This window comes from Oryzias latipes, chromosome 10 (assembly GCF_002234675.1).
Source record: "Oryzias latipes chromosome 10, ASM223467v1".
Classification (NCBI taxonomy): Eukaryota; Metazoa; Chordata; class Actinopteri; order Beloniformes; family Adrianichthyidae; genus Oryzias; species Oryzias latipes.
The window spans coordinates 17,840,031-17,868,025 of NC_019868.2; the positions used below are offsets into that span (position 1 = coordinate 17,840,031).

The 27,995-nt window shown below is 38.8% G+C and overlaps 1 protein-coding gene across 1 annotated transcript; it reads left to right on the plus strand.

Annotated features, from left to right (window-relative positions):
- Positions 1-23: 23 nt before the first annotated feature.
- Positions 24-27,968, plus strand: abcb7 (ATP binding cassette subfamily B member 7). The gene is made up of 16 exons (XM_004073347.4): positions 24-195; positions 3,211-3,294; positions 3,380-3,457; positions 4,438-4,557; positions 10,207-10,339; positions 12,271-12,539; positions 13,994-14,082; positions 14,223-14,310; positions 19,652-19,826; positions 20,224-20,381; positions 22,356-22,519; positions 22,699-22,828; positions 23,659-23,830; positions 24,857-24,960; positions 25,597-25,704; positions 26,929-27,968. The coding sequence occupies exons 1-16, from the start codon at positions 46-48 to the stop codon at positions 27,145-27,147; spliced, it is 2,241 nt and encodes a 746-aa protein (XP_004073395.1). The 5' UTR covers positions 24-45; the 3' UTR covers positions 27,148-27,968.
- The last annotated feature ends 27 nt before the right edge of the window (positions 27,969-27,995 follow it).

Consider the following 27,995-nt stretch of genomic DNA (forward strand, 5'->3'; position numbering starts at 1 on the left):
TGACGTAGCCGGTGTGTTGCCTAACTAGCTTCCTCCTTGGTCAACATGGCACCGATGTTAGTGTCGTTGAATTGCGGCATTCGCGTTCAAAGACGAACCTTAACGCTTCTCATTCGGCAGACAAGTTCATATCACATTTGGGATAAAAGTTGCATTAATAACGGGACGAATTATCAACGACGAAGAACATATGCGGTGAGTGAGGAGGCAGCCGGCGTGAGAGAGAGAGGACGAGATGTTTCCACCAAGCAAGGGCAGTCATTAAAGTGGCTTTAACAAACTTACTCGAAAGCTAACAAAACAACCAAACTTTGGGAAATGTCTGGCTTACAGGGTGCTTCTTTCCAAAAACATTTTTAAATCGCCTATTAATTAAAGTTCGGTGTGAACCACAACAAGCTAACTTGCTAACTTAAGACCATGTTATTATATTTTATTTATTACATTTATTTAGTGTCATGTCGTTTTACAAAGTGTTTGTTTGTTATAAAGACGTGTACACTGGGTTGAATCTCCCGAAAATGGTTTTGGGTGAAGTTGTTTTCATATTAGCCGCCGTGGGTGTCATGCATTAAAAATGGACATGTTGACGGTGGTATCAGTGGGCTAACAGATAAGTCCATCTGTCCCACCCGTTAAAACTGAACTCTTAGATGACGTAACTGACATCACGTGACTTGCTTCTTTAAAAACACAGTTTAAGGACGTTTTTTTGTTAAAAACATTCAAATATGTGATAAATATCTAGTTGTTTTATAATGAAGAAAAAAAAAATGGAGTAATGCATATTTTTGGCTTCCTCTGTAGTAAAAGAAGTTATATAGATTCCTTCATTGTCATAATGTTACCACAAGGTTTGCGCATTTGGCTTTTAAATGAATATTTGTTTGCTGTTTGTTGTTAGATACTTTCCAGCTCAGTCAAGAATAATTACAGTTTTGGTTTATGTTGTGCACATGCGTGGTTGAGTTAATGAGAGGTGGGGCTTTGCTGATGGCATTAACTCTGGTCCAGAATAGTTTTTTGTTTTATTTCTTATGCAGTCTTCCCTATAAGCAATGAAAATCTCCCTTGCAGAGTTGCAGAAAGAACTGATGAAACTACTGTTTAATAAACATTGTGTTGGAACAGGCCATACAAACAAAAGAGGGTTTTACAAAGAAATGACAGCCACAAATTATTGATATTTAATTTTTTACTTTTTTAATTAAAAGTAAAATGGTTACTTTACAACACAAAACAGTTGAAACATTGTTAAAAAAACATTTATGCATTGAAACATTTTGGTAACAACAATCACTGAGCAACAAAGCAACTTTCATATTCATTTCAAAATAAAAGACTAGCTGTGTTAAAGAAATATTGAGAATTAGTTTTGAAATGGAAATAAAGAAAGATATATTATATTGATACATAACTTTGGGTTTTTTAAACAAATATATCAGTGAAGTTAAGCAATGGCCTAATTAAATGCAACGAAACATGTTTTTGAACTAAGAAAACAAAACTAATAAATTGACAACAAATTTATCTGAATTTGGAAAACAATATTTTAAATCTATCTATGGTCGTCTGTTTTCCATAAAAAAAGAAAAATACATTCTTTCAATTAGTTTTTAGTTCAAGATTTCTTTAGTTATAAGTCATTAATTATGTTAAAAGTTAGTTTTTACACCTCCCAAGTATTGATTTTGTGTGTAAGTTAAGACGTTATTTCATATTTATTCATTGAATTGAAAATTGTTTTAAATTGTGAATGACATCCAATTTTGTAATTTAACTGTGATCCTTTCCTATAATGTTAAACACATGTATATCACAACAGATTGGATATTTTTTTCTGAGCTTAAAGTTTGAAGTGTTTTTGTTTGGCTTTTTTTTTTCTTATTATTGGCTATGATCAACTACTGGTATGTTTATCCAGAAGACATGTAGAATAAAATCAAATTACACCTTAAAAAAACTATTACTTACATGCTGTTATTTAAAAAGTTATGTAAGGATTAGAATAAGTTTAAATCTTTTACTTTTTTCAAAGTTAATTAAAAATCTCTGCACACAATCGACAATACCTCAATAATACCTCCATGTACTTAACGATAATCCTGAAAAAAAGCATGAACCAGTGTTTGCCCACTCACTATTCATAAAAAGAAATATATATATATATATATATATATATATATATATATATATATATATATATATATATATATATATATATATATTAGGCCTGCACAATATACCGCAAATTTATCGTTATCGCGACATGAAGCTGTGCAATATGCATACCGCAAAAGATGGCGAAAATCGCAATAAATGGTTACCTTAAATGTGCTAAAACAATCTCATGGCAGCTTGAAATATTGAACAAATGAATTAAATCCCTTTATGCATTTAACCAATCGGAAGGACCCGTTTACGTTGTTTATCAATCAGATGAGCCCTTTTATGTTTGATGTTTGCCTCCTACGTCGACAAGGGTCAGTTGGAGTATAAATTTTAAACTGTTGCAGTGAAATGGAAATTATGTTTTTGGTTGTTTTATTTGTTTGTATACCGCGATTTATATAGTTATCGCAATATTAATCACCAATATCGCATATCGCGAGTTTTTCTTATATCGTGCAGCCCAAATATATATATATATATATATATTGTGTGTTTGTTTGTCGTACTACAACTTTTGCTAAAACAGAGTATGTAATAAAAGAAGAACAGTGAGTCCCATGAAATGATGTGCTTGAGTTGCACCAACCTCATCATCTTATATATATTCAGGCCGTAAATTTGGTTGTGTGTTTTCATCCTACATAGTTGTCCTAAAGTGATGTTATTGTTTTCCACACAATGAACATTATACAGTCTTTGAATTGATAATGAATCATGCTCCTTAACTGTCTAAACTTTCTTTGAATCAATTTATTTTCTTTATTTTAACAAGTTGTTTTTATGGGAAAAAAACATTAAAACAAATTAGATATGTCCGTCTTTTGCTTAATTAGCTTTTCTGCTTCTATGTTTCTGTCTTCACCTCTAACCTTAGCACGGATAATAAGCTGGAATATGTCATATTTATAATGTGCTTGCTTAAGTTAAATGTGTTTCCCTTTTTTTTTTTTTTTTAATTTGAGAAGTTATTATTATTAGTTTTTTTGCATTTGGCAATAAAAAACAGAAACCAACGAGGAGCTCTCCCTTGTGTTTCAGTTAAACTCCCTTCATCCCCAACGCACAGCCTCATGGAGCACGAACCGAACGGAAAACAGACGCCAGATTTTAGAAGCTGCGAAGGTAGCCCGGGACAAAGGGATTCAGTGTTTGCTGTTAAAGGGAGACCGGAAAGGCCAAATTTCATTTGCTTTTTGCTTTTTTCCAGCATTTACAGGTGACAGACAAGCGGACATGTTGGCACGGAAATGCAGGAGGACGTCTGAATGCAGATCCCAAAAACGTGGTAAATAACTTCCTTTCTCATTCCTTACTTTGCTGTGTTTTTCTTTTTTAGAGAAATAAAAACAGTTGCCTGGTTGCTAGGAGTGTTGACTTAACATTGTTAGGGTTGTTAACAATTCATTTGTTAATATTATATTCCACTTTTAGATTTGCACAATTATGCTATTTCCATTTTTCTACAGTTTTTCATGTCATGTAAGTGTCAGTAGTTGTGTCAGGGCTGTATTCTGTTCTGACCAGTAGTCATTTTTAAGATTAAATCCATGTCATTGTTGACCTATCACCAGAAAAGTAATAGTTTTAAAATGGTTACTCCTGGATTTTGGTGCAACATTTTACAGAAATCAGTCGTCTATCTGCTTAATGGCTCAATCATTTGTGAAGCCTTTTTAGCAGATAAACTGGTCACTTCTGAGCTGCATCATTTAAAGTTTGGTAAAGCCTCCCTTCAGTGCTGGGCTTCATTGTGTTGATTACATGCAGGTGTTTTGGACACACTTTCCCTGCGATGTGTTTGGAGGTGCGGGACTGTAACATGCGGCCGCCATATTGACTTGATTAGAGGAATTACCGCGTGTTCCCGGGCCTGTGGAGAGTCCCTGCAGCAGATGCGTGTTGCAGCGTTGGTAAACAGCCACGTTGGCACCGGTGGACTCTCAGCCTCAACTGGGATGACAGCCCAGGTGTCTCTTGGGACTTGTAGTGTCAGACTGGATCTCCAAGTCCACCTGGAGAGTCTCCTATTGCAGCTCCTGCCAGATCTCCCATGAGACTCCTGCTGGCATTTTATGTTCAGTGTGTCTGCTCAGTGTGTCATCTCTAGGTCACTATGATTGTCATACCGAATTCAGAATGCACATTAGTTATGAGTTATTGGCAGACTCTGCTTTAGGTTGGATAGAAAGTTAACTGCCCCCCCAGTCAAACTGAAAAGTAATGAAAAGTTATGTAAGTACTGTTTTTGTTTTGTCTTCTTCACAGCTAAAAGAAGTCCATTCTGCCAAGATCCTGTCTGCCATGCTCTCTTATGTTTGGCCAAAGGATAGACCAGACCTGCGGGCCCGTGTTGCTGTCTCTTTGGGCCTGCTTGCTGGAGCTAAGGTGGGTTTTGAATCCGTGTCTCATCGGTGATATCTCCTGCATTTTTCTGCTTCTATGCAAATAGTAGCAAGATCGACCTTTCGTTTTCCTTTAAAAAAACACAAGCTTCTTTAAAAGACATAAAAGGACTCGATTATAAGAAGGACACAAATTTTAATCACTGTATTTAGTTTATTCCGTTATTTTTTTTCCACAGGAGTACTAAGCAAAACAAAACCTAAAAACTTGATAGCTGGTTCTTCTATTTGGTTACTGTGTCCCGTTTTGCTGTTGGGTTTTTGTTGCGGCTCGTCCCGCTGTGCAGTGGATTTGGGTTCGTAACAAGATATATGAATCCATCTAACTAAGATGCATCAAGTCATTGATTTTTTATTTAAATTCAGTTTCTGTAGTAGAATATGGATTTTTTTTTACAAATACTATTTAGCTTTATGTTGTATTTTAAGATAAACTTGTGATTGCAGGAAAATGCACGTTAAAAATATTCTCAGATTAAGAGATGGTGGATGGAGAGCCACCTAAAATGTCTTTAACTTCCGTATCGTTTACCAAATTAAGACATTATTCTGAATGAAGTGTTTTTTATACAACAGGAAAATCACTGTTGACATGTTTGTGATCATACTTTGAATTATAGCTTGTCGGTGGCGGATGGTATCACCAAACGGCGCCTCCTTTTCCGGCAGCGACTCTTATCCCATCAGGGGAAAACTGCTGTGATATCTCTGAGTTGAATTACACTCTTAGCTGTTTTGCATCACAATTTACTAACGGCAGACAGTGATGAGTGTTCGCCTGTCTTTTAGATCCCAATCATCCAGGGGGGAGGGTTTGATAGAAGCTCGCAGTTGCAGAATGGGAAGAAAAATTCTGCAACATCACGGTTTATGTGCAACGTGTCAGCTGATGGAGAAAGTCACAAACTGCCTCTTCCACTGTCATTTTTTTTCTGATTAAGGTGTCTACACACACAAAATGTGTGTGTGTTCACTTTTTAAGGATACATCAGGAGATTTGTTTTTTAGGTTTCATGAAGATGCAGCAATTCTACAAATTCCACTAAAAGTCCCGAATAACACATTTTCTCTGGAATCCATCCTCTTTTGTTGTTGCGTATATAAACTTCTAAAGTGACTGATATGTTTGATGTGTTGGAAACACCCCCCCCCCCCCCACCCCCCGAAAAGCTCAGCAAACGCTGCACGAGTCAGTTTGACACAACAATCCTCTTTTTCCTCCCAAAACTTCGCCCAACACGAGGGGAAACGACACGATGGAGTTAATGGTGCATCGCCAGCTCCAGCAAACATCACAACGGCTTGTATTTGTCAGCAGCTCCTTGCTGTTATTTGGCACTGCTGCTGGGAAACAGACTTGCTTTGAAAAGCGTGCTCATGTGCTGTTTGTGCTCTGATAAGATGCACTCACTATGATCATAACCCATGGTATTTATTTTTATGCAGAAGTCTTCCTAGATGGGAGCAAGTAAACATGGTTGTTTGGGAGCAGAAAATAAAACCCCTGAAAGTCACAGGTACACTCCAAATACTGAATTAATAGAAAGTAGAAAGACCCTCATTTCAAGAAAAATTGTCTCTTGCAAGAGAAATGATCTTATAAAGGACGTTTTAAATAGCAAAATAGTCTTAGACAGCATGTCTTAGTGGTGAGATCATTTTTCTTACTCCACTGGAAGAGTTTTTTTTGGTTTATTTAAAGAAAAAAACTCAAATTTAAAGAATATTTACTCATTTATAGGGGGCCTGATTTTGCAGTGTATATAAACATAACAAATGTTGCAATGGTTTTTATAGATAGCTTACACGATTGACTTTTTACCTAGTGTCAGATCCTCAGATTTTCTGGTCTTTTAGTTTAGTTTTGTTTGTTGAAATTTTAGAAACTGAGAGAAATTGAAAACAAAAAATAATTTCTATCCAACTCATCAAGTGATCAACCATTTTTATAAATAAATCATTAAAAAGCATTACATTCAAATCTGAAAGTAAATGTCTTTTATCTGTAATAAATCTTTGTCAGAGAACAGGCCAAAGAACTGTGCAAAACACTGCAGTATCAGCTGGGCTAGGAAAATCAAGGAGTCCGCCTTTCAAACAAATGGTTTAATATCATGAACTCTCACCAAAAGGGATTGCATTTGACAAAGAACTTGCAGAAGACTAAACAAGGTGCATTTCAAATAGATTTTTAAATAATTAATTGCATGCATCAATCAGTAAAAGACATGCTTCCTCTTCCTTTTGTTGATGGTGTCTAATTTACACCCTGGAACACAATTACAAATTCAAAGCCGCTAAATAAACGCGTCCTGCTGCCGCCCAGCACGGCTCCCTCCAGTGTGTGCTGAGGAGCGACAGACGTGCACAAGCACTCCCATCTACTCCTACTTTTTATTTTTGTTTTTTTGCCTTGCTGGAGTTAACCTCCATTTCACCACTCTGTCTGTTTGAACTCCCAAGCACCGACTGTGTGGCCGCAATTTGAAATCAACTGCATAATTATCGAGTTAGCGTGCACGCCACCTCTGCAAGCCACTTTATCAGTGACATTTTCATAGCAAATAAATGATTACATACAAGTTGGCTTCAGATGAAGCCCCCTCTGACTCTCTGTCACTCTGTATGTCATACTTTAAGGTAAAGCTAATTCACCATAGCCCGAAGGCCTTTTTCCCTGCTACTTGACACCAAATCTCTATTACGGGATGACATATTGCCAGGTACAGGTTGACACTGTGTCAGTTTAATCTCCAGCGGTTCCTGTTAATGGATTAAAAGAGCACATCCAACCTTGTCATGCAATAGTGGTTAAAATTGAGGACATGTTTTGGGTCTGTGATAATGGGCTCAGGCTATTTTTGCGCCAGATTCTGTTGTCTTGGTAGCGGAAAAGGCAGATATTGTTTCGCCTGATGGGTACGCTTGCAGGTTTTTGAGAGGAATGCCCAGCAATGAAAAAGCTAAACCCCTGGCGCCGAAGCAAGTTGTACAAGAAGCCTTGATACATTCAGGCATAAAGATGTGATAAAGAAATATGCTGGATTTGACACGAGACAAGGAGCTAAAAATACCCCCCCCCATGTTCACATATTCAGGGTTGGCTGGTTCAAATGAAACGGGTTTGAAATGAGTGGTTTTTTTTTTTTCTTTCTGCGATGCAGTGTTCTCTATGTGCTCTAATGTGCAGCGGACCGCCCAGCCTGAGTCATACAGCTGTCCCCGTGCTTTTAATTAGCCTTAATGACCATTTCAATTCTATTAGCAGGAATCACCAGCCTCTTCTGCTGCACTGGCAGAGCCAGTCTGGGAGAAACGCATTATTCGTTACACACCAATGAGCAATGTTAGATTTCTCTTCTAAATGATAAGTCATAACAAGGATTGTGGAAGCTTAGATCTGACTAATAACACCCAAAAAGAAATATTCCACAGCTGCTTGCTATAAAGGTTGATGGTAAGACTGATCAGAGTTTAGAATTTGCTTCAAAAGATAAATCTAAGAAGAGAACTTCCTTATTGTGCAGTTTTAGAGGGAATTTGGGGGATGTTGAAAAGCTTAAACCTTCATCCGCTTTTTTTGTTTTATCTGCTTTCATTTGTTAAGATATTGAAGAGGTTCATTGAGGCGGTACGAAGGTCTGTAAACGACAAAAAACAAAAACAAAGTGTTAAATTAAGAATTTTTAAAATGAATAATTTGAGGCCAGGAATTAGTATTTTGTGTACTCAAGCAGTTTGTGACCATAACTTATCATTTTGTGGCCACAAATTAGTATTTTGCGGGCAAAAATGAGTCATTATTGGGCCCAAATGAGCTTTTTATTGGCATTATGTGTGCACAAATCAGTGGGTACAAATTATCTCTTTGTGGGCACAAATTCATATTTTATGAGCTCAAATTAATAGTAAGAATTGAAGATACTAAAATGCTAATTTGAGCTCATGAAATAGTAATTGTGCACACAAAATGCTAGTCGGTGGCCATGAAATACAAGTTTATGTGCAAAAAACACTAATTCAGGGCCATAAATCATTAATTTGACAGAACAATTCATTTACGTCATGTCCAGGGTTCCGTTGGGCCGTAAATGTCATAAAAAATTGTTGTGCAGTTTTTGTCCAGGACCAATGGGTTCCTTCAAGAACCAAATAAGCACCTGGAAACAGAAGACCAAGAAGGTGTTTCCATGTTTTATAATGGAGTGAATGGAATTGAACTAATTAATGTAGTTTGGAGGGAAAGATGCAGAAGGTTTGCTGACAACAGGTTTTTTTTTTGTTAATCAAAGAGATGTTTGGCAGTTCTATTTCGAACAATGATTGACTTTTTGTTCCACTGTGCTTGAATGTTTTCAGATGTGTTTGTTCTTAGTTTCTGTTTTTGTACATTCAGGAGGGGATTAAAAAAAAAAAAAAAGCTTACCGGTAATTAAAAAAATAATTTGATAAAAGTAGCCGGGCCAAAGGAACACCACAAGCTGAATGCTTTTTTGGGAACAGATAGAAAAAGAGCAGGCCAGGGCTCATTGATATGTTTCAGGTGTCAACAATTTCTGTTAGCCGACTACCAGATCTTACGAATGGGCAGATCCCTCCCCTCAACTATTGAATTTTTGTATTTCTCGTTACCCGATGGCTTGAGCATATTCCTGCGATGACAAAGTCAGGATTTGCCGGGCTTACTTTGTGAACGTGCGGTTCAGAGAGCACGATGCATCATTTGAAAACACAAATTGGCTGCCACAGTCGAGACCCCAATCTCCCTGAAAATCTTTTGGCACGTGCAGAGGGGCAGCAGTCGACTCAGCCACCATCAATTCTGCAGCAAAAACATGCAGTAATCCAGGGTGCAGGTGGAACATGACAGCAGTTTTGCCTGTTTGAACAGCCGTGAACAAACTATAGTCTTTGCAGTAAGTGGTTGATTGACTAGAGAGGTACTTTAGCTGCAAAACTTCAATATCAGATACTTTTATCTGTGTGATAAGTAGTATTTACTTCACTTGGCAAATATATGGATGGATTTGGCTCTATTGGCAGGTGAATGGGGCTCTCCAAGTGTACATTTATGAAAGAGGACAGATCTTGGAGTAGCGTCACACCTCAGCTAGATGAGAAAGTTCTTTCTGGACAGTGCTGCTATAAACCGTTAGCTTTTCCAATTTTGAATAACATCTCATACTTGGTGTACCGGTAATTTATACGGACATTGATTGATTGATTTAAAAAAAAGACTCTTAACTTCCAGAGCTGCGTGGTTCTGTTGCCAAGTCCATATGGCCCCTGGAAGCATTTCTCAAAAAAAAAGCCCAAATGCAGAGCTTCATTTGTGACTTTTGCACGAGGGTCTTTTGGAATCCACTGCCTGGCCTTTTGTGCCACCGGCAGTTGAACTCTACCCAAGGACAAGCTAGTCGCACAACGTATTCCGATGCTGGAAAATATTTGAAGAAACTGCAGATTAGACCGGGCCGCCAAACTCTTGACCCGCTGTTCTTTTTTACCTTTTCTTTTCTTTTATTTCAACTAAAAAAAGTAACTACATTAAAAAAAAAATACAGTTTCATGTTGATCTGTAATTGACTTTGTCACAGTTTTTACTGATGATGAATGCTTTTCTCTGTTCCAGCTTACCAATGTGATGGTGCCCTTCATGTTTAAGTATGCAGTAGACGAGCTTAACCAGATGTCGGGGCACATGCTGAACCTGAATGACGCGCCAAGTACCGTGGCTACTATGACAACGGCCGTGCTGATTGGCTGTAAGTCCCAGACTTGTATTACTCTGGCAGGTGCCGTGCACATCAGAGGGGAGGGGGCTGTGAGACTGTTATCTGCAGGCTAACCTTTCCCACCACATTCATATCAGTGCTGCTTGAGACCTCTTTTTCTCTCACATATTTGCATTAGGAGTCGTTCTGCATACAAGTTCACGGCTTTCAATCCCTACAACTCACTCGTATGTGTTGATGGCTCTTCAGTTTGCTTCCCAGAACAGAATTTGTTCAAAGCGGTGCCAAAGAAATTCCTTCTTTAACCCTTTTTACTTTTCTAAGCTTTTATTTTTTGTTCAAATAGGCCTTTAAGTGTTTCCTATAGTCCCTGCATGTGAAGCTCACAGTGACTGGAGTAATTTGGCAGCACAGTGCTCATCCTACCTTGTCAGATGTGGACACATTGTTCATTAGATGAGCATTCCTATTTAACGCCACATTACAGCCCCGTGAAGAGCAGCGCTGAGCAGAGCTGAGCAGAGCTGGGCCTGGCTGGACTAGTGGGTGGGGGGGGGATTATCAACCCTGACTTTTGTGTTTCACAACACGGTGAAATCCCCCCAGGAAGACGATGTACTATTCAAACTGAGGCTCGCATCAATTTGCGATGGTCATGCTCGTTCTATGATTGCATAAGAATTTACCAGCAGCGCCAAATCAAATCAGGTTTTTTTATGTGTGAAGCTGTTGATTTTATTGGGCTGAAGCACTTTGGCTAGGTTTTTCTTTATGTGAGCCAATTCCTATTTCTTTGAACTCATGATCATGAATCAGGAGCAGACAAAAAAAAAGATTGAAAAAGATCCTATTTGTTACATAGATGATATGCTGGGAGGGCCACAAGCTCCCTCCTCCGCTCCATTCTGATGCATTCACTTGTAGACAAACAGATCCATGTACATCTTTGGTTTCCTCATCTGAGCTGGTATCTGCCTGTACGGCTGGATGGCTCCAATATTGCTCGCCATATTTGTTGCACCGGTAATGTTAGGTTGGGGCTGTGAGGGGGAGCGTGTAACAGAGAGCTCTCAGCAACAGGAAGTGGGGTGGGGTTGCTCCACAGCAAAACCCAGAGGTAGATTTCCAATGAACAACTGCCATGAACTCTGCAGAAACCAATCCTGGAAAACGACACAAGTTTTTAAAATGAAACTAAAAACGGCATAATCATAACTAAAAGACCACTGGGAACAATTTTAAAATAGATGAAAAAGATGATTGGAGTGGAACTTTAAATGTGCTTAAAGAGGCCACATCATGAGTTTGTAATGCTATCGAATTGGAATTAATTCTTCAGCAGTCTTTGTTGGATTTGCTCAAAAAGCTCATGTACCGTATATTCTTGACTGGTCCTCCACTCCTCTCGCATCTCCCCATCTAATACGAGTAGTCCTGGAGATTGTGTCTTCTGGCAAAAATGTCAGCTTTTATTTTCTGTAGCTGATGCCTCAGCTGGCAAGAAGTTTGGTTTTATATAAAAATAACTACTCTAATTGAACAGGTTTTTCTATTGCTAGATGTATTTATTGTTGCTTATAGCATATTTTAAAATAATTTGTGTGCTTCTATTCATTTGCCAGATTTTATCCTTTAAGTACTCTAGTAAGACTTCCCTACTATGTAATAAGAGTACACTACTGCTGACATATTTGAATACTTCCAGACATAAGATGATAAAAAAAAAAAAAAGTTTCACCACCCTACACAAGCTTCATTGCCGTCTTGAGTAGTATAACCTATCCAGTCTCAGCTGCCTCAGTGCGCTGTGTCACATTTAATGGGCCAGGAAAGTATAGTTCATTTCATAACTGTCGTCTGTGCTTAGGATGATAGATTATCACGCAGCAGCTCCACTGTTTAAACCTCACGGCTTTTCACACCAGGTGTCCCAAAGCTCTCTGTTTTCTTTGATATCCCAGATGGTGTCTCACGAGCGGGCTCGGCCCTCTTCAACGAGCTGAGGAACACCGTGTTCGGCAAGGTGGCCCAGAGCTCCATCCGGCGCATCGCGAAGAATGTCTTTTTACACCTGCACAATCTGGATCTGGGTTTCCATCTCAGCCGCCAGACAGGGGCTTTGTCCAAGGCCATTGACCGCGGCACACGGGGCATCTCCTTTGTCCTCAGTGCTCTTGTCTTCAATCTCGGACCCACAGTGTTTGAGATGTTCCTCGTCAGTGCTATTTTGGTGAGTCCCAGGGATGAGATTGATGGCGATCAAAAGCTTTGTCTTCCCAGAAAAGCAGCAGTGTGACTTGAACTTTTCAAGTAGGCTGTTGACAATCATCTAAGACGCCTTTGATTGATTTAAAAGTATCAGTATTGTAGTATTGTTTGTTTACAAAGAATTTTCTAAATTATTCCAGTTTGCAGCTTAAGCAGGAGCTCTGTACATCCTGAACCCTGCAGCTTCCCTGCAGTACTTGAGTTTATGAACTGGAAAAAAAGAAAAGTGTCAGACTGTGTGGTTTAGAAGAAGTCTGACAGTATTCAAGATTAAATTGAACTTGAATGAAACCTGTTTTGTAATGTCTGCAAACATGCATAATGTGTCTGATCGGGAAGTGGAATTGAATTCAATGTTTGGAGTCGTCGTTGTCACTCAAAAAAAATCCAGTTCTTGTTTTGTCCCTTTCTTTTGAGAAAAATATTTTTAACCGGTTATTATGTAACGAAAAGAGCCGTCTTTTAGAGTGGGGCGGCCATTGTGCAGGGGTAGAGCGGTTGATCTTCTATCAAGGGAATGCTTTCCCCCCCTCTGCCTACCCACAAGTCCAAGTGTCCTCGGGCAAGGCACTGAACCCCACATTACTCCTGGTGGCCTGGCTAGTGACTGGCATAGCAACTCAGCCTCCATAGAGGCTACAAGCCTTAATGAAAAAAAGGTGGAGTAGAGATACATGAGTGGATGCCGTTCGCCTGTAACAGAGACATCATTTAAAAACCTGATATATTCATGCTTTCAAATAGTTTTTTTTCTTAATAAGCTGGTCATTTGTAGAATAAAAACACGTTTTAAAACCACTGTATTGAGTTTTTAGTTGCTTTATCTTGAAGCCAACTTGCTAGAAGAATCTCATAAGTAATGCTGATTCACAGTATTGGCCAAAATTCAGGATCCCTGCAAACTCCCAGCAGGTCATTTGTATCTGATTTTTATCTATGTATTAAAAGACTGTCAAAATTGTTTCTCGACCATGTTTGAAAGGTCAAACACAAACGTTGATTTTTAATTAAACAAGCCTCAAAACCTAGTGACTTTGTGTAACCTTGACAATCCTTTCTGCAGATTCCCTGCAAATTAATTTCTGGTTTATTGTCTAATTCACATTCTGACGGTAATACGAATGTTTAATAAGGTTTCGTGGAAATGCAGTTCATCAGTGTCTGTGATGAATCCTAAGTGTGGTAGTGTTTAATGTCCTTCTGCATTTGAAATGAACTGAAGGCTTCTTGACCATCAAAATCTAACATTTTTACTTTAGTTTGACTGAAATAGGAGCATAATTACTATTTTAGCAAACCTTGTTTTTTTTTGCAGAAAAATTAAATTAATCTAGTATTAAGTACACTGGATTAAAAACATTTTTTTTCCAATAATAAGGTGTAAAAATGCTCTGTCCTTCTCATCCTTCTCTGCAGTATTACAAGTGTGGTGGGGAGTTTGCAGCAGTGGCCTTGGGCACCTTATCAGCATATACTATTTTCACAATTCTTGTCACTCAGTGGAGGTAGGATGGAGGATTTGTGTTGTTTTTCTGTGTCTGTATCTATAAGTGAGGTTCGCTTTTGTTTGACAGGGTCAGTAAATGTGGTCACTCACCAGCTGAAATGTACTAATGAAAGGCCTTATTGCACATGTCACACACAGGACTCGGTTCCGTATAGAGATGAACAAAGCAGACAACGAAGCGGGCAACGCCGCCATCGACTCTCTGCTCAATTATGAGACTGTTAAGGTAAGAACCAACCCCCACCCGGCCCTAGACGTACAGAAAATGGACCAAATATGTGTTTACCTCGTAAAAAATGTTCACATCTTCTGTCAACGCAACAATTTTTAAAGATTAACTTAATGGATTTGAGCATTTCTCAAAGCTAATAAATCTACCCGTAACCTTTTATAAAAAGGAATGAAATTTAGAAATGTATTTGTCCAAAACAAAATAATACCAACTGGTTTTAATCATTTTTAAACCTTTCTTTAAAGCACTAAAGTTATATTTTTTTGTGGGATTAATCTTTTAAATTAATCATAAATTTCCACCGAAAATTTAAAAGTCTTGTATTGACTTGAAATCCCAACCTTCCAATTACAGTTAAGGGTCTAACTTTTGTCGAAACACTTTGAGTAAAACACTTTTGAGCAAAGCACACCGTTTATTTAATTACTTATTTGACTTTATTCCGTGTCACTTTTGTTAATTATATTAGAAATGAACTATGTGTAGTTTATAGGGGCAAAAGTGGGCGGAAAGCAATAACGTTTAAATTCCCACTCCAATGAAAATTATGTTTTTGGTGTTTCTCACATGTGGCATGACAGAGAACATATATTTAAAAAATTAAGCTTAAAATTAAATTTGTGAGTATTTCTTTATTCAAATTTGAAAAAGATCATATTTGTCACGTAGAAAATATGTTGGGCGGGCTACAAGCTCCCTCCTCTGCTCCATTCTGATGCATCCACTTGTGTACGTCTTTGTTTTCCTCGTCTGAGCTTTTATCTGTCTCAAAACTTAAAGGCTGGATAGAAATGACAACAGTTGTGTATTGTTCATGCCAAAAAAGAAAAGAAAAAAAACAATCTACAATAGCATTAACCCTTCGTTCAGACTGAAATGTGGAAGACAAAATAGCTCCAATTTTGCTCCCCATTGTTGTTGCACCAGTAATGTTGTGAGGTTGTGAGGAGCTGTAAGCTAGTGGGACAGCATGTCATCAGATGGAGGACAGGATGTGGGAGCAGAGCTGCTCTATGCCAACGCTCAGCTCACAACTCAGAAACGACTTTCTAATGAACTCCTGCCGCTCTGCAGAAACTTTGTCCTAGAAAATAAAAGGTTTTTGATTTAGGCTAAAAACTGTAGAATCATAATTAAGGAACCACTGGGAACACTTTTGCAATAGATCAGAATTAGAATATGATCAAACAAATCGAGCTTCTGAAATGTATGTACTTGTAGATTCATTTACTTGCATAAAGTGTTTGCCAGAGTCCAAATGTAACATAAATACGCCCAAGTCATTTTCTTTAAGATCAAGTTTGATTGTCTCAAATTATTGCTATAGTACTTGAAAATAACTAGCAGAAGCACAAAAACAGGAATTTAACTTTCTTCTTATTTAACCACAAATGTAACATAATAAGAAAGAGGAAAAATGCCTCGTTTGTTAGAGCTAATGAAACAAAAAGAGATTGACAAATTAAGATTGTTTTTGCAAGTGTAAATCTCCTACTTGTGAAACTCTTTCTATTCTCTCACACGGGAAAAAACTGCTCTAAAACTATTTTGCTGCTGCCAGGGATAGAGGTCATGTTTGTCAGCATTTAATTGAGACCAAATTTGAACTAAAACATGGCAAATTGATTACCACCGGACTTATGGCACAGTTAAAAAACGTTTTCTTTTTTGTTTTGTAGTCAGTTATGATTTCATTTTTTGAATCATAGCAGGTTTGAACACAAACCTGGCACCTCATCTCATATCAGGGCATTTTGTTTTTCTTTCAATTGATCTTTTTAGATCTCTGATCTCTTGATTTGAAGCATAAAATGTGGGCGTGCCCTACAACAAGCCCGGAAAGTGTGGTTGATTGGTTGCAGCTACTTTTGTCGGAATTTAGGACAAAGGGAAGCAAGCTTGTCTTCTGTCAAAATCCTGGTGGCGGACATCAAAGTGTTTACATTGAGCAGATTCTATGGTATGATGACATCAATCATTTCTCTTAAGAATCTGCTCCCCTCAGATGTGATGACTCACAAACGTCATAAGACATTAAATTAAATGGACAAACTGAGCTCAATTCGCCCTCTGCTCCTCTACATGTGTATTATATTTATGGTATGAGTATTATATTTATGGTATGAGTATTATATTTATGGTATGAGTATTATATTTATGGTATGAGTATTATATTTATGGTATGAGTATTATATTTATGGTATGAGTATTATATTTCTGGTATGGTATGAGTGAGACTCCAGTGAGCATAAATGCTCTGCTGATACAGAGTAATTCCAACAGGGAAAACACAGTCCTGGCATCTTTATGTTTTATGATGTTATTACGGCAAATAAAAAAAAGGCTATTTTGCTTGTTTATTAACACAGCACTGTTTCTTTTATTTTGTAAATTAATCTTTTCCATTAAGAATAAAACAAATTCAGCAGAGTATTTTTTTCATGGAACAAAAAAATGACAAAGGAATTGATTTTAGACAGAAGCCCCGCTATTACATTGGTAGAATCTGTGCTGAAGTACAAGTAATGGGACCTTTATTGATAAGACACCAATTTTAAACCAAAAAATACCAGTTTCACTTAAAAAAAGACAAACTCTTTCTCTGTCTTTTTTTATTTATTTATCCAAATCGAAGAGAAAGTCCATACTTGGTTTTTCAGTGATGTGCTGTTATGGGAACCTCTGAATAGAGTCAAAGAACTCACAAAATAGTGAAAATAAATAGCCGGACTCTGCCTGTACAGCAGAGCGCCTGCTTTAAATGTCTTTAGCAGACAAGGGAAGGAGGCTAAAAGCTTTTAGACGGATGCCAGCAAACCCCTTTTCAGACTCTTCCCTTTGATTCAAGGTTGAGGCTTCCACCTGTTAAAAGCAACTCTTTAATTCCTGCAGCCATTCCTGTTTTCGTCAGAGCAAAGGAGAAGTTAGCAAACAATAAACAACTATATATTTTTTGAAAATGTAATTTTAACTTAATGGTTTAATTTCTGGTTCTGTTTATATGTGTTCGTGTTGTTTAAATTTGTGTGAAATCCTTGGTCTTCATTGTTTGACATTGTCAGACTGCGTGTGCTCCTCAATAGTTGGTGCCATAAAGACCGGGTGAAAATATTAGTCTGGGTTATTTTATGAGTTTTTGTGGGCTGGTGAAGTAGCACACAATTCATCTTTGCCTGCTTTTATAATACATTACAACACAGTCAGGCTTTGCTAAGTTCAGTTCTCTCTAAAACCTTATTAACATGGCTGCTTCTAACTTTGTTTTTGTTTTCTATTAGAAAATTCAATCTTTCTACATTTTTTAGTATTCACCAATGGAAATATATATTACTGGATTGCTTTATTGTTCCACGTGGTTGCTACTTATCACAGTATAATTATATACATTTTCATAGGTTTTTAAACTCCTGCTTATCTTGCTACTAGATTAATAAATTTAATGTTTAAATTCAGATCAATCCTGAAAGAAAAACCTTTGCAAATCAATTCTACAAACGGTTTAATTTTTTATGTTTTTGAGGAAATTGATTTAAAAACAAAAAGCAGTTTTTCAGAAAACAGAGTTCTAAACGTCATAATGTTTGATGTCAATGAAATGTTTCAAGCAAGGATTGGAAATATAAACACAGGGCATAAAAAATCCACGAAAGCATCACCATAAATATGAAAAAACACTTTCAGAGGCTGGGTTTACATTGGAAGATGCTCTGTGATTCCTCGTCAGTTTCTGTTGGGTTTCACAGGGTAGAAATATATCAAATCAATAATTGAGTGTTTGTTTAGAATAGGAAAAAAAGCCTTTTTATATTTGTGTTGCAACAAAAATTGCAATTTTTGTTGTTGAATGTCACATAAAAATAGTTTAAAATTGTAAATCAATTACTTATCAGCTGCTACTGTTTATCTTAAATGGGATTAAATTCAATATTTTTTTACAATTGTTTACATGATTTGATATTATTATATTATTAATATTATACTATTATTATTTAATCTTTAGATGGCTAGACCTTTCTGCCTTGTAGTCCAATTTTGCTAAAAACTGTATTTTTTACTCATGCTTTTATTTTGCGTAGAAACTTAAGTTAAAGCTCTGGATGATTTCTGTGTAGCATCATGTTACAAATATGCCTCAACCTTTTTTTATTTTACCGTTTCACAATGTGCATATTGCGGATTTTTTAAGCCTTTTTATAAGTAAGACCTCATATAGCACAATGCCATTTTAATATTTTGCAAAGAACCTTACAATGCGTTCCTCCTTTTACTCGTATAATGAATGCTTTTTATCCTTTATATATTTATTTATTCATTTTTTTGCCACCATTGCACTTTTATTGTCTTGTGTCCTGTTTTTCTTAACATTTTGTTCTGTGTTATTTTGTGTCATCTGTGTCAATGTGGCCAGATTTAGCATCACTCTGAGCTGTGAGTGTGCATATGTAATTAGATCTCCACCCACTCAGAAATCCGTTCCACTTCCACAAAGGCTCGGATGAAGAACCTGAGCGCGGCGCCTTGCACAGCTTCAGTTTGTCCTCCTTGTGCTACTTTCTCCCGTGTGTGTGTCTGTGTGTGTGTGTGTTTGTGCGGGCCTCTGTGATTCGCTGTGTTACCTTAAATGCAAATTGATGCCAAGTCTGTAGCTGCACAGAACCACAACTGTTAGCTGGAGAAGAAAATCACCCACTTAGCCAGAGCAGCCGAACAATAATTGATGCAGCCTGAAGAAGTAGCAGTTTTTCAACAACGTTTGGTAAATAGGGGCGATGTCGAGTGTTTTTGGAGGGTAATTTAAAATGTGTTTTCTTCATTAACCTTTTTATTAGCCATTTTTCACCCAGATCGATACAGTAATACAGAGCTTCTGTGTCCAAACCATTGACGATTTTTTTTTTTTTCTGCCTAATATTTGGAAGTATTGTTTTACCACAGCCATTGTTCTCTGCCAAAGCTTGTTATCCACCGCCTGCTCAGCGAGGCAGACTTTGGATTTTGTTCCATCGCCCTTCAAGTCCTTTAAAATCTGTCGGGAGCAGATGAAGTTACAGACACATGAAGAAGCGCTTCAGAGGCCAGTCTGAGAGCCAGACTACGTTCAGAGCGGGCGCTGAGAACAAATGCAGCCTTGAGGCAGGCTGAGCTCAAATGTCTATCTGCCTGACACTGCTCTCCGTGCTCCCTTAACCTTTAACCGCAACCACATTTCTCTCTCTCCCCCTCCACACTCTCCACATTTGCACTTTCCTTCCATCCTTTTGTGGATCTGTCGCTCCTTTCTCTGGCCTGTGCCCCCCTCCTCTCTTCCTCTACATGTTTCTCATCTCGCCTGCAGTACTTCAACAATGAAAAGTACGAAGCTGAAAGGTATGATGGCTACCTGAAGCTGTATGAGTCATCCTCCCTAAAAACCACGTCAACCCTCGCCATGCTCAACTTTGGTCAGAGTGCCATCTTCAGCGTCGGCCTCACTGCCATTATGCTACTGGCCAGCAAAGGCATCGCAGCAGGTGAGGAAGTTTGAGGTTTTTGGGTTAAACATGCAAGTAAAAAATGAAGAAAAACCCTCACATGGAGGCATTTCTCCATCTTTCTGTCAGTCATTTCCACTAGAAGCCCTATTAGAGATATTGTCAGCTTCACAGAACAGAAAAACTGACAAGAAAAAGCCTGATTACAGACGCTGAACGAGAACAAAGCACAGCAAGGATGAAAAAAGTGGCATGCACAGGAAATACAATAGCATTGTTGCAGAAAATTAAATCACAGAGGGGTGGGGATGCTCTTTCTGTGATCACAACTTCAAACAGGGAATTTGTTTGCTGTTTATTTAGGATGTCAGGCTTTCACATCCAGGCGCGTTGAAATGGAGCTGCTTTGCTAAACGTTGCTCCCTGTTCTCTTTAGGTAACATGACTGTGGGAGACCTGGTGATGGTGAACGGCCTGCTGTTCCAGTTGTCTCTCCCACTCAATTTCCTGGGTACGGTGTACAGAGAGACCAGGCAGGCCCTCATAGACATGAACACACTATTCACCCTTCTGAACGTCGACACAAAGATCAAGGTAACTTGTCGACCTGACATCCAGTTCTCTTCTCTGCAGTAACGGTTAGCTTCTTTTGTTCCTTTTTTTAAATACTCGTTCAATTAAATAAAAAGGTGATGAACCCTTTCATCACATGGATTTCATCCTGAGAATTCTCTTTGTCCAGATAAAAACTGTGCTTGATTTAAAAAAACAAAAAGAAGACAAAACTGTTGTTAAACGGTGTAATGACACTCTTTACGTTTCAGTTTAGGCAGTCGCACACTAAAAAACACATTTGTCAACAAACGCAACAAATTCCAATCACAAATGTAGACATGGTTAAAGCCAAAGACTGTCTATTGTTAGTTTGAGCTCTAATTTAAAGGTTACACAACTTACCATGTTCTTTGGAGTATGTCGCGGGTTTTTACATATTTTGGCCGGCGGTGCAACTTGTATGTCATTTTTTAAAAATAAATCAGCTCACATGTTCGTTAATAATACACACTGTAGGTGTGTGCATCAATATTTGCTACTGAAAGGAGCCTGAAGAAGCAGCGCCAGCCTAAGTAGGGATGTTCAGATTTGACTCAGAGGATAAAGAATTCAATGGATTTAGTGATTTAAAATAATATTCAAGATGAAATGTTCCGTCTTGTTTCTGTATTTTGTTAAATAAAATGTCTCTCAAAAGTGCAACCTAAATAATATTTTTTCTTGTTATTGCATTCTTTGGCATCTGAAACGTATATACGGTAAACACATTCATAAGTATTTTTTAATCATATTAAATTAGTGTTGTATAACACTTTTTTTAAAGTTAAAACAAGGAAGCTCTTGTTTTTGAGTATAATTTTGGTTTTTTTCCCATAGTTTGGCTTTTCCTTTTGTAACCCCTGTTTTGGTCTTACGTGGAACACATTTCTTTAAAAAATTGCCCACCATGTGAAACTGAATTTGCGCTTAATTTGTACATAAATATATATTTACATCACCAAACTTTGTGACATTTATAAATGATATATATTGACCTCTACAGCATATTCAGCATCTCGAAGAACACGATCCATCAGTGTTTTTCCAACGGTTAAAAACAAAATGAAAACAAGAAAATGTAATGAAGACTACACATTTGTTTAATTGAATGAGAGAGCTCACCTGAACCATGCTTCAGGCCCGTCTGACTTCAAGGCTCTCAGTTTGACTCATTATTGCAGCATTTATGTGTGAATAGTTTACCTTTAAACCAGTTCATCAGTATATTAACAGTATCATCTGTGTGTATTAATCACACATTATGCATTAAATCATTAACGCCATTCATTCTTAACCATTAAAAACCTCTAAATGTCAGTGTTTGAGATTATAATTAATAAGCCTTACATTTGTTCCCTGGCTTCATTTAGCTGGACATTTTCTTCATATATTTTTTTATTCTCCTCTTAAATCCAACCCTCTGCCATCATAAAAGAGCACTTAAGTGCCTTTCCTTTGCCTCCCACCCAACAAGGCCATTTCCATCACTGGCATGAGCAGAAGAAAGAAATCCGTCCAGTTATGTTTCACTCATCTGTAATATTCTTCTGCTTGTGATGGCCGGTAGTTCGTTTACAGCAGAAAGATTTTTATGTGGAACAAACAGACTTGTTTTTACATGAAAAGCTTTAAACTTCAAAATTAACCACAAAATATATGTATCCTTTTATGATGAGCAATCCAAAATGCCTATTTACTGACATTAAAGATTGGCAGGGTATTCTTTAATTAGGTTGTGACCTTGAATGCATCACGGTGCACAACAGCTGAACTCAGTGGGAAATAAAAGTTTCACGCCTGTTTTAGTCACCGTGAAGGGCGGTGGGGAGATTCTGATGGTTCTTCTGTGACCAGCTATCAAATCCACCGTGAACGTGTGTCCCGGCGGCCCCACGCTCCACCTCTGTGCTCTTGTTTTTATTTTATCTATTTATTTAGTCATGCCTGTCTCTCTCCTCTGATGTGTTCTTCTAGGAGAAGGATTTGGCCCCACCGCTAGCCGTCACGCCACAGGACGCCACCATTCGTTTTGAAGATGTCTACTTTGAATACATGGAAGGCCAGAAAGTCTTGAACGGAGTTTCCTTTGAGGTTCCCGCCGGCAAGAAAGTGGCTATTGTTGGCGGCAGTGGGTCAGGGTACGTGACATTTGAGAGAATGAGAGTCGTACCTTCAGCCGGCTGTGTTTCCCTTCACACCCACATGAGAGCATTACATTAGTGGACAGCGGGGAGTGTGTGTGTGTGTGTGTGTGTGTGGGGGGGGGGGGGGGTGTCAATGGCCCTCAAAGTGACGTGATGATGGTATCTGCTTTCAGAAAAAGTACCATCGTGCGACTTTTGTTCCGCTTCTATGAGCCCCAGCAGGGCAACATCTACATCTCAGGGCAAAACATTCGGGACGTCAGCCTGGAAAGCCTGAGGAAGGCTTTGGGCGTTGTACCTCAGGTATGAACACCACACGTGAGTGTCTCCTCTGAATCTGGAGCTCCCAACGTAAATGCTGCTCCTATTTAGAACTTTTATGTTGCAAAGAACAGAACACCAGGGTATTTGTAAAAGAATTAGGTGATGTTGGTGAGAACGTCTTCTTAATTATTCTACAAGATTCAGGAAATTAGACAGCAGTCTTGTACTGCTAACAAAGAGGGAATTCATTATCAGAAAGTACAACCAGATTTATGGAGCCAGATGTTTTCAAAAATTGTTTTTAAATAATCTAAGTCTGATTTCTAATTACCGCTAAACACATTTAGATTTTAACTGTCTTGAATCTTAATAATTACAGTTTAAGAAAATAAAACCTTAAGGTTAAAAAATAAAAGTTTTAAAGAAATCCTTTATCAAAAATGATTTTAGGGCCTAAAGAGAAAACTTTAAGCAAATGACTGAAACATTTTCTTAAAGATTTCGTGCATGTGAGCAATTTCCTTCTTAAGAGTTTATTAAAATATTTGCAAATTGAAAATCTCCCCTGTTGCTTGCTTGATTTTTATTTTAAAAATACATTTTCTTTTTTTAATGGTTCATAAGGACTGTTGAGAAGCTTGTTTTTTGTTATATTTCATATTTAAAGCCTTAGAATCTAGGTATCTTTCACTTCCATTGAACTGAAAGGCCTTTCTGAACAGATGGTGCACAAATGTTTAATTCTGTCATTTGCACTCGTCCTCCTATCCTCCTTTATGCGTCTTTTGTCCTCTGTTTCCCTCCGTGCTGCAGTAAAAAAAAAAACATTCTCTGAAGCCTCGTTTTCTTCTCTGAATCGCTGTTACCAGGATGCTGTGCTGTTCCACAACAACATCTTCTACAACCTGCAGTACGGGAACATTAATGCCACACCAGAGGAGGTGTACCAAGTGGCTCGCTTAGCGGGCCTCCATGACGCTATCCTTAGGATGCCCCATGGCTATGACACTCAGGTTGGAGAGCGGGGTCTGAAACTCTCAGGTTTGTTGCACTTTTACAATTTAAATGCTTCGTATCAATACCAGAGAAGGATGATTTTGGTGTAAAGAATGGCATGAGGACAACGGTGACACATTTAGATTATGAATTTTCAAGAACGTTTCCTATTTATGGTTGAAATATCAGAACAAACTGTTTAGTGTTTCTGAGAAAAATCAATTCTACTCCTCAACCCACAAAATGCACATTTCCTAACATTTTTCAGACATTTGTAGAATTTTTTTACAATACCTATATATATATTTTTACAGTTTTCACTTTTACTAGTCTTTCTAAACTGTCTTGCCATTCCTTACCGCTTATCTTTTTCTTGTCTATTCTCATTTTTTCTCAATTTATTTCATATATTTTTTATTATTTTTATAATTATTTAAGCTTATTTTTTATCAAAAACAGATTTCCAACTTCCATTCATGTATTCTTTTTTAGATAAAAACATGATTTTTTTTTTGTTTAATCCATCCGTTTTCATTCACAAGATCATAGATTCCCTGTAAGTCAAAAGGTGAGCTTTCTCACTGAACATTCCAGATGGAAACGCCACTTTTTTTTTTTTGTCTCCAGAGTACCAAGTGAAAGAACGATCAAACAGAGATGTTTTTTTTTCTTTTCTTTTATTAATTCTGGACTGCTGTGAGTGACATTTGACCGTATGTGAGATGAGAAAGCTCAGGTAGAGTCGGCCGGTTCTCTGAGCCTCCTGGCTCACGTCATCGGTGTTTTCCACCTACAGCCATGTTTACACTCGCTGGAAGTCGCTCGCTTTTAAGAGGCCACACGCCGCCCGCGTGCAATAAAAGCCAAGTTGGCCTCGGTGGGAAAAATCTTTACGCTCCGCTGACTTTTCCTTACCGGTACATGAGGTCAGTTTTAGCCGACTGAACCCTATAGCTCACCTGAATGACGGCCCTCCCTTTATGGTAAAATATGAGTGAGCTGAGGCCAGATCTAGATTTTTTTTTTCTGTTTTCACTTTGATATTCATACCTTTTATGCAATTCCTTTTAGGAGGAGAGAAGCAACGCGTCGCAATCGCCCGAGCCATTCTCAAGAACCCGCCCATCCTTCTGTACGACGAAGCGACGTCGTCCCTCGACTCAATCACCGAGGAGGTATCCTGACTGCCTTCACTACCAGCACACACCCGTAGCGTAACCATCAAATGCCGGTTCGGTGCAGCAGGCACTGGCTGACACCCCGCTGCGTTTGCATACACGTTTAGCAGAACAAACGCCCACCTGGTCACCTGCTGTAGGTACACAATAATTCTGCTGGCTCCTGCGTCACCTACCTGCTGTGAGACACTCCCCCCACCCCACACACACACACACACACACACACACACACACACACACGCTCACTCACACACTCCCATAACACCTGCCTTTGTTTTCTCCTATTTAATCTCCGCTTAAACCGCAGAGTCTTTGTAAATGTTACATTTAATGAGAAAGTTCAGCCAGCTTCTCTAAACTTCAGTGGAAAGAAAATTCGAGCTGCAGCTGTTGATTAAAGATTTCTGCCTTTCATTACAATGAGCTTATTTATTCATATTATATAAAGATAAGCATGTGAAGGTGGGTTTCTGTACCACAGCGCATTGATTTTCATATGTATTCTGTCATTCATGAGCTTTTTCGACGCGCTCTTATTGCAGCTGGAAACTGTTTCCCTTCGGATCAGCCGTATGCTCTTATGAAGCATCAGGAGTGACGATGATGAAGATGCCTTCCTTTGTTTGTTTTCAGAACATTATGACTTCAATGAAGGAGATGGTGAAGGACAGGACATCGGTGTTCATCGCCCACAGGCTTTCCACAATTGTGGATGCAGATGAGATATTAGTGCTCAGCCAGGTAAAAGCTTATTTTCATAGTTATCGCACAATTCAAGTTTGGATGAATTTCTATCGAGGGAAAAGAATTTGTCCGTCTTCTTAACCTCCAGCATTTGTATGTGCAAACAAGAATTTAGCGAGTTCTTTTTTGGCCCTCATTTATTTGCAGTTACCTTACCTCAATGTACATGATGAAAACCTGCTTTGTTCAGCTTTTCTCATTAAGTACAACAACAACAACAGGAGCCTGCTGGTCTAAGAAAAAAAAAAAAGTATCGTTTTCTCCATAAGGGCTCATTAAAGCAGTCAGACTGGACTAGCTGTTTTGGTCAGATGGCATGTCTTGTTTGTCTTGGTGACTAATAATGTATGGGCCAGCTTCCCAGACACTGATGAGGCCTTATCCAGGACTATACATGCTTTTGCACTAAAGGCAAAACTGGATTATATAGCTTTTTTATTTTTATTTTGGTCACAGTTGAAGCTTTTAAACTGTGGGAGAAGTGAGGCTTTTATGTGCAGCACAACAGTCAAAAAAAGCATGTCTGGGTGAACGGAGAAGGGCTGCTGGATTCAGTGGGCTGGAAGGACACGGAGAAGCTGTAAGATGAGCGCCAAGTCAATTATTATCCGAAAGGAAGAGTTAATTTAGAACGTAACACAGGTGAAGTGACATTTTCCTCCAGTGCTCGAGTGTGAGGATGAAATGAGAAGGGATTTCTTTGAACGCGGGCGAGTCGAGCGCGTTTTGTTTGGCGCTCCCGAGTCAGATGGCGGGGATCAGAGGGTCGTAGCGAGGAGGCACGTTTGCGTGTGATGTCGCCATAGCGTTTGCTAGTGTCACCAGCAGAGGACTGCCTGGGGTGCTCATTAAAATAATGAGCGGATGCAGTCACATGCTCGTCTTGGGTGCTCTAAAGATGATGCCAACACCTCTGCTTGCTCATGGGAGGCGTGTGTGTGTGGGGGGGAGAGGTGGTGGTGGGGCGCCTTAGTTTGTGTTTCACTGCGTGGGAAGGACGCGTGTGTGTGTTTGTCGTGCGTGGAAACGTTCGTGTCTGCGAGCGCTTGTTTTTATTAGAGGAACGCAACAGTTGTTGGGGAGGCGGCAGGGATTTGTGGAGGGGGGGAGGTGACTCTCTGCACAGTGTGGTCAGCGCTGTGTGGTCATGAAGCGGCGCTAACTATAAGACTCGGTTGTTTTTTAGTTTTTGAGCCCTCCCTGCTTTCTTGTCCCTCGCAGGGCAAAGTGGCGGAGCGCGGCACACACCAGGCCCTCCTCGACACCCCCGGCAGCCTGTACGCCGAGCTGTGGAACGCACAGAACAGCAAAATCCTCAACAGCAGGAAGAGCTCGAGCGCGCCGGCCGCCGAGCGGCTGTCCCAGAAGGAGGAGGAGAGGAAGAAACTGCAGGAGGAGATCCTGAACAGCGTGAAGGGCTGCGGGAACTGCTCCTGTTGAGAGAAACCGCCATCGCCATGTTCCCACTCTCCCTCACAGATGGCCTACGTTGAAATCCCCTCCACTTTAACCGGACCCCCCCCCCTCAATTTCTGCGACTATCTCCCCCTCTTCTTGTGTGCTGCTCACCAAAATAAAGGAGGAGAAGATCTAGTTGGCTCTGGATACATGCCAGTTGTTTATCAGCTGAAGCAAAGCGGAGGCCATATTCTTCACATACATCTGTGACTCTGCCCCCTCCTCCATTGTTGACATCAAATCTATTGTCTTCCTTTGCACTGGAAACATGTAATGACATACAAATGCAGTGATACTGACACTAATCTGTGTTTGATTGCATTTTTTTTAATTGTAATGAAAAAGCAGAGCTTTTATTTTGTATTTAATGTGTGTACATATCCGTTTTTTTCTGGAATTAGGAATCCAAAAAAGATACAACTCTTTTTCTTTCTGCCAATTGCCCAATCCATGTTCTGAATAATGTTTATTAATAAATGTGAGTCTAACAAGTGAGTGTTTGAGCAGACGTTAACGGAATTAAAGGTGGGAGCTCCAACACACCATGAATGTGTCACAGCAGCTAGAGCTTTTATTTTAAGGAAATCTAGTTTGGATTTTTAAACTTCTGATAAAAAAGCAAAAAAAACCTGAAAAAACCCCCCACAAGTTTGGAAGTTCAACCGCGTCTTTTAGATCTTGTGACCAAAGTGAAGTATCTTCGTCCTGGCAAAATAAAATGCACTTGTCCAGGACATCATTGTAAATACTGGCTCTTGTTTTTTAAGGGCTCATTTGTCAGAAATAAATACATTTTCTGATTATTCCTCTGTTTTATTGGGCTTTTCTGT

What these genes read in the sequence shown, in the direction of transcription:
- abcb7 (XM_004073347.4), top strand. Translation starts at nt 46, where the DNA reads ATGGCACCGATGTTAGTGTCGTTGAATTGCGGCATTCGCGTTCAAAGA. An exon ending in CTTTGGGCGTTGTACCTCAG is followed by an intron (nt 22,829 to 23,658) that starts GTATGAACACCA and finishes CGCTGTTACCAG; the next exon opens with GATGCTGTGCTGTTCCACAA. An exon ending in AGATATTAGTGCTCAGCCAG is followed by an intron (nt 25,705 to 26,928) that starts GTAAAAGCTTAT and finishes TGTCCCTCGCAG; the next exon opens with GGCAAAGTGGCGGAGCGCGG.